Genomic DNA, 19,900 nt, shown 5'->3' on the forward strand with positions numbered 1-19,900 from the left:
TCCCATCAACAAGTCAAAACTGGAAAACAAAGTCTGCAGAAAGGAATAACAGTAATAATACAATTCCTTCTGTCATCCCTAACAAAGAAATGAGTGATAATCTAATACATTTTAGAGGAATATGATACAAATATAAAAGACATAAGTCCCTGTGGTGGTAATTAAATAATATTACAGTAATATCAAAGCAGATTAAAAATGAAAAAAAAAACACCATTATGGTCAATAAGGTCATAGACTCTATTGAATAGGCCACTGCACATACGCTTGCAGTCCCTGCTGGAATATTAGAGTGATTTTTCATTAAGAATTCTTGGGCTGCATTGTAGGTGCTGCACATGTATTATTGATGCCAGTGGTTCAAAATCAGTGTTTGTTGAGAAGTGAAGAGATTTATAGGAAAGTTGATGCTCTCCACTACTCTCATAATAAAAGTACACTCTATGTTACACAAACAGAAGGTTTTTTTTTACTCTGTATTTGGCTACGGGGTGAAATCCCCAGGAGAGGAAAACACAATAAAAATGGTTAGAATTTCTTTTCTGCAGCAAATGTCTTTTGGCTTTTTTTTTCATTTCAGTCAGTGACTCATGGGAATGTACAGACGCTGTTGGTATGTCTTCTAGTTTTTATCACTGTCATTGGAAGAACAGATCAAAAAAAAAATCCCAATATAAAGGAGGAGACAATAATGTGATAGTTACCTAAATATGCCGTGACTATTTGTAAAAGCAAGACAGGATTTAGTGTTATATTAGTTTAACAGCTTTCTTTCCATATAGTGGATCGATGGCCTTAAGTTGTTCCTCATCTCTCACCCCAACAGAGTCGGAGGAGATGAAGGCACAGAGGTTCACATTCCTTTTTCCAACAAATGGAAGTGGATCACCACCTAATCAAAGACTGCCATTCTTCTAATAAAAAGCCTGGTGGCGGTGGAGGGTCAAAGCTCCTTTATCAGGCGACAGCAGGCAAAGATATGACTGTGAGAGGGCTTTGTGACAGAGCGGAGCCGTGTGGGCCGCTAAATGTGACACCATTCTTTCCCTATGCTTCAGACTAAAAGAAAAATAAAAAACAGCAAAAATAGTGTACAAGAAGTGTCAGTCTGGTTAGAGCACAAAAACAAGAGAAACTGAAAAAAGAAGGAGAGGAAAATAAATCCTCTTGTCTCTCTTTTTCTAGATGAGTCTCTCTCTTTGCCAGAATCGACCCCTTGTAAACATTTTGATACACTCACTTATCAGCTACACGCTGGGACTGCACTGTCAGTTTCAGTCCAGTAAACAGTGGGTGCTGCTATAAAATCAAGGATGCAGTGGAGGGTATGGCCACCAAACTATCGTTCAACCACTTTTTAATTTTTCAGCCCAGTCGCCAGAATAAAATGTTGACAGTGTGTATTCCTGCAAACCAAGCATATGTTACATTTCTACATCTCATACATATGACCGAGTTCAGATTACACGTATCTGAGCTGAGGTTCTCATCAGGTGGAAAAGGGGATGGATGATGGTGAAAACCTTGGCCAGATGCCAGTAACCAGGCTGAAAAGCTACAAAAGCCGGTGATTTTTTAACAACAGTTTGGAAAATGCCCGGGAGTGTTGTAGCCACAAAAGCAGATATTTTGGAGTTCGGGTAATGTACAACAGTGTTTTCAGCCACAAAAGAAGGTGGGTTTTTTTTCTACAACAGCTTGGGTTATTCCAGTTGTGTTGTAGTGACAAATACTGATGTGTTTTAAGAAACCAGTATGCATGTCCAGCACTGTTTGCAACAATAAAATCAGGTGTTTTTAACGACAATTTGGGACATTTCCAGCTGTGTTTGTAGGGACAAAATTTGGTGTTTTTTAATTAAAATTCCAAACATGTATCGCACTGTTTGCAGCAACAGAAACTGGTGTTTTTTTTCAACAACAATTGGGGACATGACCAGTGGCGTCTATAGCCATAAAATTAGGTGTTTTTCACAAAAATTAGGGACATGTCCATCTGCATTACTAGCGACTAAAACAGGTTCAGATCATGACCAGTAGTGCTTGTAGAGACAAAAGCAGGTGTTATACAGAAACACTTGGGGCGTGTGCTGCAATATTTGTTCCTACAAAAGTGGGTAATTTTTCACAAAAGTTCAGGACATGTCTAGTGGTGTTTATATCAACAAAAGCAGGTGTTTTTGTTAACAACAGTTAGGGGCACGTCCAACAGTGTTTGTAGCGACAAAAGTTGGTATTTCAAGCAGAAACATGATGTTTTCCCCAACCCTAACGAGGTGGATTACTGTGCCTTGTAAAGAAACTTTCATCTTTTAACATGTCTACTACATAGGAAACATCTCTGTGGTTTGCAGAAACGTACAATGCCAGCATTTATTCTGGTGTTTGGGTTGTACCTTTGAGAAGGTGGTCCACCCAGCATTTGAGCAGAATCCTAAACACTTAACTCCTTAACTCTCAGTTTCCACTGACTTAAGAAAGAAGAAACTGCTGAGAGCTGTAAAACAGGGTCATTTAAGGATGTAGTTTATCTACATGCTAATTGAAAACCCACTCTTCACATACACACACACACACACACAAACACACAGTTGCATTTGGAACAGATGACTTGCCTGTACTCCTGCACCCAAAAAATATGAATATTCATAAACACAAATAGAGTTTTGGAATGTGGCCATAAGGCTCAGAATCAGCATCTGTATATGCATTTCCCACCTCTCCCCTCCGCTCCAGTGTATAGCTGCAGTTGGAGAGCAGTGTACAGTGCAGGGACTCAGTGACACACTGGCATCTTTCAAACATGTGCCCTGTTGTCATGTAAAAATCTATTAACCCAAATCCAGGTGTGTTTGTCTTTGATTTAAGGATTACACGGTCTCTACATGGACTGCTAAAGTTACAGGATGTGTGAGCTCCTTAAAGGTTCTGTATTTCACAGATGCTGAAAAGGTGACAGATTTTGGAGAACATTTTTAAACAATCAAGAATGGAGTATTACGTATTTAATGACTCATTAAGGGAGAAAGGCTTGCATCAAAGAACCTCGTGAGAATGCTGCAAGTGCGCGTTTCCCTTCTTTTACGGTGTGGGCTTCATCATATCTCATACAAATCCTCTGTCTGCAGCATGCATACAAAAGCGAATCCAACGCACGCAGACAACTCGTTCACGCGCAGGTGCACACACGTACACACAAACTAGCGCACACACATTTCATCACTTTGCCTTTCTCTGCCTTCCCTTCTCACAGACAAAACCCAATCCGCGTTTACGCCGATATTTGTATAATTCTCTCTTCCTACGTTTGTGTTTGACTCTCTTTTTAGTTCCTTTTTACTACCAAATACATTTTTACAAGATTTCGGAGCTCTATCAGGGGATGGGAGCCCGTCTGTGAGAAAAGCAATTGCCACCGTCATCTTCATGCTGGATTCTCCCATTTCTGCAAAACGCATCAGGCAGAATATTGAAACACAGTTAGTCCTAAAGGGAATCGTGGTTTTATTTTCTATTTGTTCTGTTTTATTGTATTTCCTGCTACGAAGCGTGCGTGGACAGCCGCTGTCAAATAAAATCCATGTTGTTATTATCGAAACTTACTCAAATATGAGAAAAAGACTTCTTTTTTTTTCTAAACTGCCCAAAATAACCGACAAATCCAAAACCGAACTATTTCGTGGGAAAAAACGGCATCTCCTGCGCTTTAAGGGGGGTGGCTCTAAGTGGGGGTCACCTCGACACCAACGTTTCTTTAACAGTATAGCAAACAATATTTGCTCTTTTTTAAACAATAAGAGTCAGGAGGAACAAAATCATCTGGATTTGTTTTCACCATTGCAACACAGGACAATGTTCTGTGCGTAAAATGACAAGACAGCCATCCCCCTCTGGTCTCTCGCTTTAAAAAAAAAAAGCATTTTAATTGAAGCAACGTCTGTTTCCCTGTAAGGCTCCGCTTGATGTAAATCTCATTGACAGTAGGTTACAGTGGTAGGCCTGTGCGTAAAGATGTGCGTAGTCACTGCTTATAGGATCCCATTTTGAAGGATATATTGCAAAAACAGAAAATAAAATAAAATAAAAAGTAAGTTGAAAGTTGGAACTGAGATTGTTCGAAGACAGTTTAATATATTTAAAGGTATTTAAACAGCAAGAGCAACAAGGCGCAGTGAGTTAGAACTCTTATAAATCAATAAAAAATGAACATACAAAATAACGTGACACAGAATATATAGAATTGGAATTATCTCGCATCCATTGCAGATTTTCAAAACTGGTTTGAGCAATAAAATTCGAGGACTTTTAAGCTTTAAAGATTCGTTTAAAATATATTACGTGTAAGATTCCCATTCACGGGTATGCCTTATTTACAACATCCACTCTAAGTGGTCAAAATAATTTCACACAGGGGGCTTGCACTGAGTGTAAAAACCATCACTAAAAATTATGAAGAAAACGACGTACATGGATATTATACTCTTGTCTTATTTAAATCGTCGTTTTACCTGGAGGTGATTATGTAAGATGATGAGGGTGACGGGGATTTTTGTTTTTGTCTACTGGACAAAAATTTGTTGTTTACAAGCTCTCCAACCTCTCTCTCTCTTTCTCTCTCTCTCTCTCTCTCACTCACTCACTCAGACACACACACACACACACACACACACAAACACGGTGAGCGCACCTACACTTCCCTGTGCGTAAAGAGCGCCGCTGCACCGCACAAACGGTACTGCCAGAGTGTGTACGTCCTGCGCGCTCCAGCGCTGATTGTCAAACTGTGCTCCACAGGCTCCCTGAGGGGACTCACTATAAAATGAGGAATAATGTAATTTCACGCTAATCCGCCTTGCTTTGATCCCGATTACAGAATGCATATGGATGAATGTTCACCACTGTTATCACCCCGCTGCACAGGTGAGAGTTACACAGATCGGTGGCAAAGCACAACGACTACTTTCAGAGCAGCTCCTGCAGGACTTTAATTGTAGTTGATCACATTGATGCAATGACAACGCCTACGAAGCGTAGAACTATTGATCACAACTCGCTGCCCCACAAACAAACGTTTCAAATAAATAAAGACGCAAGAAGGAACTTCTGAAGCACAGTCGAGCTAAGACAGCCTGTCTATCCACAGGAGGGAAGACAAGAGCACAGAAGCCTGTTGTAAAGCGAGGCTGTCACTCCGCTGTGTTTGTCCACACTGTGTCTAAAGGACACGTGCGGCGGACAATAAATGCTCTCCTTTCCCTCTAAATTCAACAGTGCCGCTCTGTGCACAAAGAAGACAGAGCAAGTGACTGGCACGGATTCATTCAGTTTATCACAACAGATATGCCCTGCTACAACCCTGCCATCTGCTCAAAGCAGCACCTGTGTTTCAGCACCACGCTGTCTGTACGTCAGAGCCTTTTTCAGGTGGACATTTCAGACGTTTGTTCAAATTTAGGAGTGAAATGACAGCAGGAGGTGCGGGGTGTATCTATAAATCCCCGTGTTACGTGCATGAAAAGCACAACAGTGATGGAAAAGTATGCTCCGTGAATAGTTATGCCCTTACACTCAGTGCGCACCGAGTAGCTCCTCAGATACACAAAACTGCGCACCGGGGGAGCACACGGATGGCGTCCACTCACCTGATTGTGAAGAGCTCGACCCGAACAAGAAGCAAGTCAGGAAAACGCCGAAGCAACACGGGGCAGCAGTCGTTGGTTTCATTGTTGTGCTTGGCAAGTATCTCCTTTAAATTCACATGTCCAGCAGCGTATCCTTCCTTGAAACAGCCAGAAGGGATGACTCGTTTGAAGCCTCTTCAGCCTGGGAGTTTGGTGACTTTAGTCGCTTTTGACTAAGTTTACAGTTTGTCCGACAGTCTTCCGCCTCGCCTCTCACTGCCCGCGGGCCTAATTAGTGACTGATGTGAAAGCAGAGATGGTCGAGTGTTAGTTTCCAACGTGCGCACTACAAAGCTTGTCTAAACAGTATAAAGCAGTACTCATGCCATTACTCCCCGACTTGGATACAGTATGCAGCTGTAGACTCGTATTCTTCAGACACACCTCCGAGCTCCTCCACTCCTCCCACTCGCTCTGTGATTGGCACAGGTGCCCGGCAATCACCCCCAAACCCCGCCAGCCACAACTCCACGCGCACTGCTATTGGTTCACACAAGATGCCAAAAACCCCATGCATTTGTGCGTCGGCTCCGTTGCACCTGTCACACTGAACACAGCAGAAATGAATGCTGCCAGAAGGATTTATAGGCGTATTGGGTGAAATAGAGCTGAATATCACTTATAGGTGTTTTTTCCCCTATGCGCTTTTGAAGATTTCATACAGATTTGATAAGATATAGCCTCATATTGGAAGTGTTGTTGATTTAATATTGAGCGGAACTGTCTGCTCTGCACTTTGGGAGAGTAGCAAGAGTGATGTCTTTTACTCGAATATATTTCATTTTATTATTATCAGGTTTATAGTGGATTAAAGTGTCATTTTGCTCTTGATCCAGTGACTATAAATGCGTATTCCTCCTATCGTGCTTCATTTTATAAGACAACATGATCAGGCGATGAAGAGAAGGCATTCTGACAGCAAAATTATAACCCAAGAGACTTTTTTTTCTCCATGCTGCATCTTAAGCAAAGATTTCCATTTTTCCTCAGTTATCAGAGTACATTACTGTTGAAGGCAAAATCTCTCCATATCCAGGGTAATCATTTCCCCAGGGGTGGCTCAGTGTAAATGACACAAATAAAAGTCAAATAGAACGTTTAGATAGTAATATTATTGTGCTCACTGAGCTATCTGTAATAGCTGGAGAGCAGTGACTTTGCAGTGACAAAAAATAAAACTAAGATAATGGGAGCATGGGAAACAATGTGACAAAAGGTTATTACTTTCTGAACCAGCTGCTGCCTACTTTCACACTTTAGGAGAAGGGTGAAGGCCTCCTGGGGTTACAATATGTCCACACATCTGGACAGAAATTGTGCACTCTGACTGTCCCTCCCTCACATTAAGCTCTCTCCACACACACACACACACACACACACACACACACACACACACACATACACACACACACAAAAGTGTGACCAAAGTCTAAAAAAGCAAGAAAGAATTAAGGCTTATCAGTAAGGCAAAGCAATGAAGTGCAATACATTATATTGCATCTGTTATCATATTCATTACTATAACATATTTAGAGTTAAAGGCACAGTGTGTAGAATTTAGGGGGACATATTGGCAGAAACATATTAAAATCTGATAAGTTTTGACAAGTTTTCTTCATTGTCTTATCACCTGAAAACAACAATTGTTGTGTTTTCGTTGCCTCAGGATGAGCTATTCATAACTACACAGGGAACTCAGTCCTCATCTATGGACATCACCATGTTGCACCACTATGTTTTTTACAGAAGCCCAGATGGGACAACACAAACCCTGTCTCTAGAAATTTGATGTTTAACATTTTTGTGTTTTTGTGCCATCACCTAAGTTAACAGCCCTTCCACAACAAGCTGGATGGCATTGCTAAAGCATTATTTTTTAACAAGACAGTACTTTAGTCGATGTTTTTACTCGTTTAAATGACCAGGTCTGTTTGTTTTGCAGAGAAAGAGACCTCTGCAGATAATTTGGCTCGTGGTGAAAATCTCCTGATTGTCTGGATCAGAAAAAAGAAGTTAGCAAACATTAGCAGTGCTTGTCACATACAGACCGAACTGCATAGAAGAAACACAGATTTGTTAAATTAAACTTCTTTATTTGATGTTTTGGTACTTGTTTAAATCACTGGGTCTGTCTGCTTTGGAAAGGGACCTCTGCAGATAATACAACTCCCTGCATCACAAGTTATCAGAGAAAAAAGTTGGTCAGAAATTTGGAGGTGCTGGGCCCATTTGCTGAGCTGCATTTGGGAAACATTGATTTGTAAAGTAAAATTGCTTTATTCAGTGTTTTCATTGGTTTAAATCATAATTGTTTTTGAGAAGAGGAGATAACACACATTAGCAGATGTTCATCACAGACAGGCCGAACAGTATAGAAACACTGATATGTAATGTGAAAGTGCTTTAGTCAGTGTTTTTACTAGTTTGAATCACACGTCTGTTTGATCTGGAGGGGAAGGGACTTCTGCAGATAATTCAGCTCCTGATAAAAATCTCCTGAACAAAAGACACTGAAAGAATTCTAACCATAGGAAGTTTCAGGTGGTTGCAATGTGCAGTCCTAACCACTAGATGCCACTAAATCGCCGCAAATGCTTCACACTAGACTCTTAAACTGTATTTACCTGAATAAAAGGATAAAAAATAATTGGATTTTACTAAATTATTATATAATTATTATAAATTGTTGGATTTTAAGCAAACCAACAATTTAGGCTGAAAAACAGTAGACTTTTATATTAGATTCAACATGTAGGGGCTATAACAGGTACTACTACTAGCAAGCTCTATCATCATGGGGTCTTTAAAGGACACAAGTAAGATATTTATTATGCTCTTCTGAAAGTGGACAGCTTTATTATGACCAGAGGAGGCAGTTTACCTTCCTTTTGATTTTCTATGACATCAGTATGCCTAAGCAATAATCGACTAAAGTCTATAAACATTCTTCTTTTAGCTATAAGCAGGTCACTCCCCCCTAGAAATCAGTGCAGCTCATTTCTAATAGGGAGGCATATGGCTCACCCCCACACACAACCACTGCACGGCCCGGTGCGCTTTTTCCTGATCCTGGAACAGTGCGCTGAACTTCCTTGAGCCAAGTGTACCCCGCACTTTAAGAAAATGGGATGCAGACAGTTTTCACTTTGGAGAAAGTCAAAAAGGCTCTGTTGTTTTCAGCTTGGTTGCAAAATGAATAGTGCACTGAACTGTGAGGGGCATTTCTTGAACTTCCGCTGCAGTATTGACCCTTCGCCAGTGGGGGGCGGTCCATTTCTCACCTCATAGGTCATAGAACCAGCAGAGTGACACAGTGGGGGGTGGGCGAGCCAAGCTGCCACCAACTAGTTTCCTGACTCTCTGTGTGACATTGGCTTCCTATCCCACACAAGCTTTATTAAATATTCTTCAGCAGAAATTAGCTTTTAATATCACTGACACCACATATTTATTAAGAAATATGGAAAAATGAGATCTGGCAGCATGCTACGAGGGGAGGCCTCACTCTAAATATTCCCCAAATGGCTGCCGTTTATCATTTTTAATACCAAAAATGCAATTTAGCAACATTGTGTATTTTCATTATACATTACACTTTAAGAGGCACCTTCTGACAGTATCACCCTAATGCTGTCAATTAGGTAATTTATTCCAGGGGATTATGAGAGGGAATGAGACGAGGTTTCATGTGTTCTTCTAGGCATTCCCCAGTGCCTGCTGTACAGCTAATCTAATACATAACCCCCTGATTTGTTTAATGGATGAGACTTTGCTGCTGCAAGAGGCACGCCAATAAAAGCCGGGGCCCTCCAGAGGCTATTGTGCCTCATAATGATGCCAGACACACAATGTGAGAGTTATGAAGCAATTTTTTATCATGCGGCACATTGTTTTGCTCTGTTGGTGCCGTGCAAGTAAAGGCAATCTCTCCCTGCAGCATAGCACTTCTCCCCCACACTTAGATAAACCTTCAGTATGATAAACTGCCCCAGCCACATGTTGCAGAGATGAAGGAAGTTGAAGATTGAAATGCGTGTCCTGTGCTGACGATCTGCTAGTAAGTCACTGCCAACTAAGACTTTTTGTTAACCAGTCCTTAATATTTTAGAGGTTTTATTTTACTGTTATGTTGGATGAGACTCACAAGTAGGCATTTAATACAGTAGCAGCGGGAAAGATTAGAGACATGGATCTGGAGGACATGAAAACATAGTTAAAAGCTATCGCTGACCTCTGACTGCTTCTGCATGTGATACAATATTCTAAAAATGGCAGGTTAAGAGAGGGAATTCCAATAGATAAAATTAAGTCTTGCCAACAAACACATGAAAGCCAGCACTTAGTACTAAGCTGCCTCTTTTTAAACAAGACAAAAGCAACACTTAAGCCATATGCATCTATACAAAAGACCCTTTTGATGGCAGAAAGCACCACAGGTCTTCTTTCATGTTTCTGAGTGCTCCTATCTTTCCAAAACATTAGGCAGGAACGATGCTTAATAGTTCTCTCATGCATACTGCTACTGTATATATTACATAAATATGTCTTACATGCCAGGGCTGCAAAGGTTGTTTTTTTTATTGACAAAACAAAATAGGTTGTTTAATAGATAATGCTGAAAAAGTCTTCTGAAGGTAACTGAAGAGCTAAACAACCTCATATGAACCTTTTTGCATATAGTTAGCAGATGCTAAATCACTATTAATATGCCTGCATGCACTAAATATAAATGCATTTGAAAAAATAATTGTATTTTCTTTTTATAATTTTATTTAAAACTGATGCACTGGTTTTACTTAAAGATACACTATGCTGGATTTTAGGTTACTGTTTGTAAACACACTTGTTAACAAAAGTGAAACTGAAAGCTAACTCCAAATTTCACTCTTGTTTGGTGTTTTGCCCAAGCGGCAACCTCCAAGGCAGAAAAATAAAACCAATGCAAAACTGCAGTTCCTCTGATAGCCACTTGAGGCTGGTTCTAAAACAGAGTCAATCCTTATAGACCTCCATGTTAAAAAGTTTTAAAATGTTTTTCAAACTTTCCAGCAGAAATAAACATGTTTACAACCTGATACAAAAAAATGATTTCAGTCTCTATAGCTTATTTAAACATTCATGACAAGTGCACTGCGTGAATTTTTATATAAATCTCCCATTTACATTTTATAAAGGCTCAAAGACTTTCCACAAGTTGTCACTACAGTCCATGATTCAGATCCACCCTTCGCTCCTCTACAGCTTCACTCTCTCGTCCAAATGCTGTCACTTCTGGTTCCAAAAACCAAGATGGCGACAAGCAAATGACAATTTCAAAGCTTCAAAATGGCAGTCCACAAACTAATGCATGACATCATAGTGGCTAACCCCATTTTAACTTGAGCGCTGTGCGGGTGCATGACCATAAACGTCCCGAACACGGAAAATAAGAAAATAAATTGCAGGCGGAAGGCAGAGTTTCTGCAGATAAAGACATGACCACATACTTATACTTGGTCATAAGTGATGATTGAGAGAAATGAATTCTTTATGAGTGTATACAGTTTGTTTTTGTTTGTTTTTTTAGGAAATTCCTCCATAGTATATCTTTAACATGGCTAATCTTATATGCATGTCCTTGATGAGCAACATAATTATCATTATACTACAAATGAAGGTAAATGAATTTACCCAACTCTGAATAATTCACCAACAAATACACAACCCCACCACTTTGGAATTTGCCTTTGGCTTGAATCAAAAGAAAAGTGACACTGTTGCTTACTATTTGCATCAGCTCTGTATGCATAACTAACATGATATGTGCGAAATCAGTAATCATCATGCAAACCAGGAAATGTTGTGTAACGGAGACTAAATGAGAATATTTGTACAACAAACCAGTCTGAATTCTCATGGGTGGATCAAGAAGCCGGAAGCTTTATGATTCACATCAGATGATTAGTTCATCACAGAAGAATTCAAAATGCAGATCAGTGGAGATGGTAGCATGAGGACGGGTAGTGTTTTTACACACAGTAAATTTAATTATCTCAAAAATAACTGTTGCTGCTAATGATAGATAACTTTGTTATCAGCAGCCACAACCATGCGATTAATTGCCTGCAGGATTACAGGCATTAGACTCGTTGCAAAGGTCCAGACATGAAATCCCCATGCAGTGATATGCCATCATACATGTCAACAAAAGTGTCTGTTGTTTTGATTTTTCTATAGGCAAATTTTTACAAAATAAATAAATGAATAAATAAAAAATTTGCAGCAGCAGCAGCAGCTTCCATTCAAGTGGTAAAAAACTCAATTAAATATATTGTAAAATACACGAAAAAGAAAAAAAATCACAAAATCTTCATTCAGTTACAATTACTGAAGGATTACTGACGGATTGAGTCAAACTTCAGAGCAATGGCTTCTATCAGTGTAACTCCCAGATTTAAGACAGCTGAACTGCTTTTTGTGACCAAATCTATCACTAAAGCTAAAAACAACAACCCAAAATGCCTCCTTGAGAGAGTAATTTGGGTAGCTATGTTTGAGAGTTACATCAGTGCAGCCGTCCAGCTGGGTATGAATCATAAAAAGTGCCTTTTTCCAACTGCAATCTATTCACAAAGTCACTCTCTGAAAAAGCAGAAGCAACAGGAATCATTCAGCTTTGTGGGAGACTTGCTTTTGTGGACACATTCAAAGTGACAATTCCATGACAATAGAGAGATTTCTCCTGAGTGTGCATGTTGTACACTTAGAGCGCTCTTCCCTTCACATTTTGCCTCTCATCACACTCATATGGTGGCTAAAGAGTCAACTGAAACTCCAACTGGCTCCGCATGAGCCTGACTCAGTGAGCAATAAGCAGCGTTAGCGCATTACACACACATGATTACGTGGCCATTTCCTCAGTGAATGAGTCTCATCAGAAGTCACTGAAGAAGCCACTGAGTGTGTAATTGTTTCCCATTAGGGGAAACGTTGACTGCCATCGAGTTGCATCTCACTGCAGAGTTTGCTGACGAATGCTTGCTGTCCACTGAGTGGAGCGGTGCTAATTCTGCTGTGGGTTGTGATGGAATTGCTCAAAACCCCAAAACAACCTGATCAGTTTTAGGGCCAGGGTGATGCATCATGTTTTTTTTTTTTGTGAGAACTGCAGGGCAAGAGTTCATATGTTTGTTGATTCACTGATGTGACACCAGGCATTAAACATTATTATCAGTCATATCAATGCCTGCAGTGCTAATGTCTCTGTAGCTCAGATGCAGTCAGTGCTCTGTATGCAGCTGTGTGTGACCATGTTTTTTTTGTGTTTTTTAGTGCGCTGCTTTTGCTTTTGGTAGATTTCAAGTTTCAAATAAAAGTCCAGTGTGCTTACTGAAATGTGTTATGTCCACATACGTATTTTGGTTTTGACAATTATGTCCTTTTATAAGTAAGTAGTCTCTCCATGGTGTTATCATCTGCAGCATCATACACACACTTCCTCTCATTCTCTCCCTCTCTGAAGCCTGCACTGCAGTGATGAATAATCGTTAGCATGCGCCGTTGTGAAGGTGTTGTAAATTGGATAGCTTACATTGCAAATTACAGGCAGGTCAAAAGTTCAAATGAGGCCAACCATGTCAAGTGAGACATGAGGATGGGCAGAGAGAGGACTTTTCTCAAGTTATTAATGGCTGCCTGAAATGGGCTCTGCTGCTGCTGCACCATTAAGTTGATGGGGATGGGAGGTAATCAGTGGAGAGAGGAGAGGGGTTTATCTTTACACTGCTGCCATCTACAGGATAAAAGCAAAAGTGTCTTTGTCATTGCCTAGGGGATGGATGGGGTGTCTCTGGTTTGGACTCCAGAGACAGAAAGACAGACAGACAACTAGTTATTGTACATATAAGAATGGAATAGAATTGGCCAATTAAGACAAATCAGTTGGTATAATTCTGCCAGAATATCTCCAAAAAACTGAAATCTAATTAAAAAGCAACCAATCTCTGTCTGTCTGTATGTTCTTTGCATATCTAACAAACCATTCATCCAATTCACTTGACATTTTACAGTTGTATTTCTTGGGACCCAAGGATGTGCAGTGTTGAATTTGATGGAATTTTGACATGCAACATGTTTAATATTCACCTCTTGAAACCTGGATCAGCATCAGTTTTCTCGTGCTGTGTTGAGGTGCCTTTCACAAGCTCTTTAATCCTTGATACCGACGCAAATTGGTTTGATTTCCTTCGAAAACATGAGGAAAAAGACAAAAAGCAACTTGGCAAGAAATGTCCCGCAAATGAAAAGACAATTGAAGGAAATTAGAAACAGGTGACAAAGAAGTGACCTTAAAATTACTTTTAAGAAAGAGGGGCATTTAAAAAATCTAGGGAAACATGTCCCTAAAACTATGTTTAATTATTTTACATTTTTTTGTTTTTATTTTTTCATTAGCTGCAGCTAAGATTTTTTTTTCTATGTCTTCCAAATTAAACACTAACACTAATAACATTACCACTGGCAAAATATCTGCCCTAATTTAATCCATATACTTCTTTATAACTGCAATGGTAATCTTACAGCCAGTGACGAGGACACCTATTTGGAGGCTAATACATCCGGGAATGGTGTTAGTCTATTTGTGGAAGATGAAGTACTAAAAACTTAAAGTAAAACTATTAAATATTAATAGTAAAAGTCCAGTTTTTAAATTTCTACTTAAAGCGAAGAGTGAAAAATAGGCTTTCACAAAAATATACAGCTGTTTGGGGCCCAATTGTATTGGTCAGGACCCAAGGAAGTGTACTGTCGAGTGTGAAGTGTTTTGTGAGAGCGGTTTTCAAAAAAGCTGCAAGCAGCAACGCCACAGGCCGCGCAATCTGATCAGAACAGGCACTACACTAGTGTAAAAGAAAAAGAAAAAGAAAAACAATCTTCTTTGTATTTAAGAGAATGGCATGCTGCTTCAATTCACCTCCTGTTGGTCGATTGCAACAGATCACCACTGGATGGCAGTACGAGAAAGGGACTGAAGTTCAATTCAAGAGGACCTCCACAGTTGCTGCAAAAGAGAGAAAAAAAGTTAGAACATTTGAATAGGCGTGTGTGTCTTAAAGTGTTTCTTGTATCGGGAGGAGGACAGAGAGAAAAAGAGACAAATGGAGTGTAAGTGCAAAAATGTCCACAAAAATAATCCTTACAGCAGTCAACTTTTCTTTTTAAAAATAGAGATCTGACTAAATTAATAAATCAAATATATAAAAAAGATCACTAACAAATACAATTTTTTTTTACTTTAGTAAACACAGTGTGTTATAGGCCACACATATCTCAACATATCTGAAAATTGAGTTTTTTTTAGCAAAAAAAGGAGACATATGTAATGTTTTTAAGTGTTGTGTTAAGACATTTTGCAGTTTTGTGTGTGTGTGTATTTAAAAACAAAACACCACACTCAAGACAAAACTCACTGTTTGAACTAATAGCACTTCCCTTTCCTGTTTCCACACAAAGTAAACCTGTTTGGAGATAATGTACCCAGCTTGAACTCACTGTACAGTGGATGAATACATGGCTGCTCATGTGAAATAGTCCCATAAATAAACAGGCTTTACAGTGCCTTATGTTCTTGTAAAATCACGCAGCATGAAATGTAACAGTCCAAGCTGTCCTTCCTTAAAAAGCTTGGTCAAAAGTACCTGGATGTGAATCCCATTCATATTTAGCCTATCAAGTCACTGTTTCCCAACATTTTTAAGCCCCAAACTTATATTTCAAAGCAAGTCAACACTGCACAACTATATCCTGAGTTTAAATTAATATAAAAAAAGCCTTAAAAATTTTGAACAAATGAAGTGAGAAATTGCCATTGGACGTATTTTAAACCAGTTTTACCAGCATGATAGCAATATATAACAATCATAAATTGGTTTCAGTTGTTTTTTGTAGCATATTTTCATATCATCAACCTTCTCTGAGAATCAGGACTGAGGAATTATTTTTTAATTACATCACTTTGGCCATATAGTCACTCTTCCTTTTGTAAAGCTTATAATTCATGTTGGTGACCTGACATATTGTCCGTTAAATATTATGTTTTGGTGATTACTATAATTAAACAGAAATTTTAACTTGGTAACAGAGAGCAAAATATAAACCTCAGCTGTAGTACTGTAGTCATGTCACCTGTAAGAGAATTATTTGGGGCTCAGAAAAATGGTCATAATGACAGCCATGCATTAAGGTGCACGGACATGAGTTCACCTCCCTGAAAGATGACAATATAATGGTGAATTCGATCAATACATAAACAAGGAAAATTATGCAGAAAAGGCTGTAAAAAGAAGACTGTAAATGTCAATTTACAGCTCTGTATGTTCCTAATCTAACCAAAGAATAAGGAATATTGCAAATAATGGTGAGACAACAAATTAAGAAAAGATACCTCTGCAAAATGATCTTTAAAGTTGGTCTCCTGTTATAATGACTCAAAAATCATGGACAGTTTTTGTGAAGGAGACCTGGTCAGGTAGGCCTCTGCACTGCTTCGAAATGTGTCAGCCTTTCCATCGGAGTCTTTTGAGTCTCTTGACCCAAGAGCCTGCAACCACAAGAAACATGCTGACATTCGAAAAGCAAAACCTGAGAAACGTGCCAAAAGTACTTGCACCAACTGCTTATTCTTGACTTTCTTTCTTTCTCCTTTTCTCCCCGAGTTGCAAGCTAAATAAGCTGAAAGTGTGGAATACTGATTGGCAGAATTTCCCCACTAAACAAATAGCAATTAATCCACAGCAAGGAATACTCTAATTACTGTTGAGTTGTTTGATTAAAGCTCTTAGCTTGCAAACTCTGACAACTCTCTCCAATTAAGTCAATTTTACCTTGACATGGTGTTAATCTATATTTTGAGGTATTAACAGCTGTATAAACGGAAAAAGAACACCGCATCATTTTTCATCTTTTAGCACAGAACGTCAGTCTTTCATTTGAGAAATCATTTACATCACAATTGCAGGATTACCAGAAGTGACAACAGTTTGAGTAACAGCATCGTCCCAGCCTCTTCTGAGAAGTACAGTAATGCCAAACCTTTCAGACTCACTGACAACTCGTCAGCTCCATTGTACAGAAACGACTGTGAGTGTGACCCACTGTTTTGATAACAGCTTAGAGACGGTAAAACACATGCTGATTACAAAGTAGAACAAAAAAAGGTACCATTATTCAAAAACGCATTTCAGTTTAAGTGTTATTGTCCTGTCATCACACAAGGTAATTTACTATGAAGACAACTGGGGTGTTATGGTGGAGTGAGTGTAGTATGCTGTGATGCTGACTGATGATAAAGTGCTGAAAAATACAGGGAGGGGCCAACACGCTGTGTATCCCCAGCCCACATTCAGCAGTGAATGTGATGCAAATGGAATAACATAAAGGGCTGACATTTACTTTTGCACTTTGGTTTACAGTACGTGTGGTTGCCCTTTAAATCACTTGTGATCATTTTGACTCCTTCTGTCGACCCCTTTTAGGTCCCACCCCCGAAAAACCGGTAATATCCTCTGCAGAGGAATATCAGCATTGTCATACTGAAAATGATGAATTTTTTTTTTATAATCCTTGTAAATCTATTTTTGGATCGTATGTGCCTCCCATTCTATGCCCGCTGTCCAGATTAGGCTGCATATAGCACCCAATTTATTAAACTTCCTTCTCTTTATTTGTCTGTGTGAGAAAAAAACAGGGTTTTTTTGGTATTCACATTTGTTTCCTGTTTTCAGTTCAGCTCATTGCAGCTGTGTATCCATTTATGTCAAACCACCAGTGTCTGTATCCCCACATCCCAATGCCAAGTTCCTACAATAAACCTGTGGCTGTTTGCTTCATTACAGCCCTCAAACTGTATCTCGCTTCCCTGTGTCTTTTAGTTCGAACTCATCAGCAGGTGTGCACTGCTCTACAAAACCCCACTTTCTCTCTTTCTGTCACGTTCTCTATCTTCCTGTGTCAGATACATTCATCCCTCTCTCTCTCTCTCTCACTCTCTATCTGTCTCTTGCAGTTTCTCTATTATTGTCTCTTTCCCACTCTCTCAGCCTGATTTACCAAGAAGCATCTGACGTTTGTCCTTTCTTGGTTACCCTCTGAACTTTCTCTCCCTGTGACATTTGACTCTTCCACTGCCTTTGCTCGGGTCAGATATAAAGGAACTTTATTGTTTAAGTCTTCAATGCCTCTCTCCACTGCTTGTTGTTCACCCCACAGTTCCTCCCCACTAGACACGGCTGCATAACGCGGGTAAGCAAAGGAAGGAAAGTGGAAGTTCCCCCAGTCCTACTTCCTCCCCACATGAATATTGCGACCTCGCACTTTGAGCGTCCTGACCACAGATCTGCCCAACATTACCCAGAGGCCTTTGCAATAACACCTCAATGTCTTCCTCACCAGCATTATGGTGTCTATGCACAGGGTGTCAGAGGTTTGGCCTATAAAAATCTAACCGAGCATCTTCATTTCCAAATAACTGCACACAAAGATAAAAATTAATTTAGCAACTTTGTGGGGGCTCATGTGTTCATTTGAAAAAACTGAAAAGATTTTGAGGACATTGCTAAAACTACAGCAGCCTTACTGCTGAACATCTTACATCAGTCAAGTGGGTAGACATAGTAGTAAGAAAAACCACCCATGCCAGTTTTCAGTATCCCCACAGATTCTCAAGCTCAGCGTCACACCACTCCTTCCACTATCTCACCTCCAGTGTTTCGACACTGACATTACAGCAATCAGTCACTGAATTGCATTGATCATTTCCCAGTTTCTCACATTACATCAAAAATAAGCAGCGCCAACACTTAAAGCTCACAGCATGCGATACCACATTTCTGCAGTCCTTCAATCACCCTAAATAACTTCTAAAATATGGATGTGTAACAGAAACAGAATGGGTGTGTGTGGATTGTTGTTGTGTGTATGTCTTTGTTGAAGTGTATGTGTGTGTGTGTGTGTGTGTGAGGTTTTAAGGGCCAGTCCAAACATCCACCATTACCTGGCAGGAAAAACAGGAATAGGCCTTGTCACCAGGCGATTGCACAACCTCGCTGTGGATTCACACTCAGCTGAAAAAGATTTGGAGCTGCTCCCTGCGCTGTAACCTGAAACCCAGAGGACAGGCTGTACCACTTGTGGCTCACACAAAACCAACATTGATTCTAATGTGCTATAAAGTTACAGTGATAAGCAATGTGGTTACTTTTTAACTTAAACACCAAACATCAATCTTGACATATGCATCCCACTATATGTAGAGTTAATATTATTATACTTTTTTCCCCAGTAATTTAGAAATGACTTCTATGTTGCTATTTATTTACATTGTATGTAATCTGCATGTTTTACTCTTGGTATGATGTGCACCGAGTGAATGTTTGTGATAGTCCAGCGCCACTATGGGGCGTGTTTCAGCATTAATCTGAGTGTGTAAAGTATGTGTCTGTGCACACAGGTGTGGATACAGTTGTTTCCAATGCTGTTGTCACTTCCAGACGACTCTTATCGTCTAACAGGACCTGCAGAGGAGGTGTCACGGGCAGTGGAAGCCAACAGAGGAAGTCTCGCAGCCAGAGCCACAAAGCTGCAGCCATCTGCCCTGAAGAAAAGATAAAATAGCAGAGCTCAGGCTTCATTTTTTAATGTTTTTTCAGGGTGATATTTAGCATGAGTGGCGATCTTGGAGTCTGGGGGGCCCTGGGTGAAGACCCCCCGAGCACCCCTCCCCATGTGGCCCATGCCACCATCAAAATGCATTTTAAGTACACAAAAACACAGTCAACAACACTGAAGTATGGCTTTTCTTAAATTTGCACATTTAAACTTAATATAACTCTTCAGAACGTATACTACATGTAAAGATATGAGTAAAAACAAAACACTAACAACAAATTCACATAATAAATTCTCATAAATTAAACCTAACCCAACAGCAATATTTTAACACTAAATTACAATTACATTATTAAAAAAGAACAATTTACTGATTAATAATTGTTGTCCTTTTATGGCTTTATGAGAGGTCCTGCAAGTTTGTGTCATTAAAAAATATACCTGTATGAGTGGAAATCAGGGGCCATTTTTCCTTTAGGGGGATTTTTTTTTTCCTGGTGCTGCGCCCCACCTTAACACTTAGCTTTCTTTCTAATAAAAACTCTGCACTCAAAGAAACATACAGTAAATTTCAT

At 39.6% G+C, this 19,900-nt stretch overlaps 1 protein-coding gene across 1 annotated transcript in view; it reads right to left on the reverse strand.

The window, feature by feature from the left end:
- The window catches only part of erbb4b (erb-b2 receptor tyrosine kinase 4b), a 410,234-nt gene extending 404,235 nt beyond the window's left edge, over positions 1-5,999 (reverse strand). Inside the window, exon 1 of the mRNA XM_042495287.1 lies at positions 5,643-5,999. Within this exon, the coding sequence (XP_042351221.1) occupies positions 5,643-5,724 (82 nt within the window). The 5' untranslated portion in view covers positions 5,725-5,999. The remainder of the gene's footprint in view (positions 1-5,642) is intronic.
- Between the last annotated feature and the right edge of the window lie 13,901 nt (positions 6,000-19,900).

The sequence above is a fragment of the Plectropomus leopardus genome, chromosome 10 (assembly GCF_008729295.1).
Source record: "Plectropomus leopardus isolate mb chromosome 10, YSFRI_Pleo_2.0, whole genome shotgun sequence".
NCBI lineage: Eukaryota > Metazoa > Chordata > Actinopteri > Perciformes > Serranidae > Plectropomus > Plectropomus leopardus.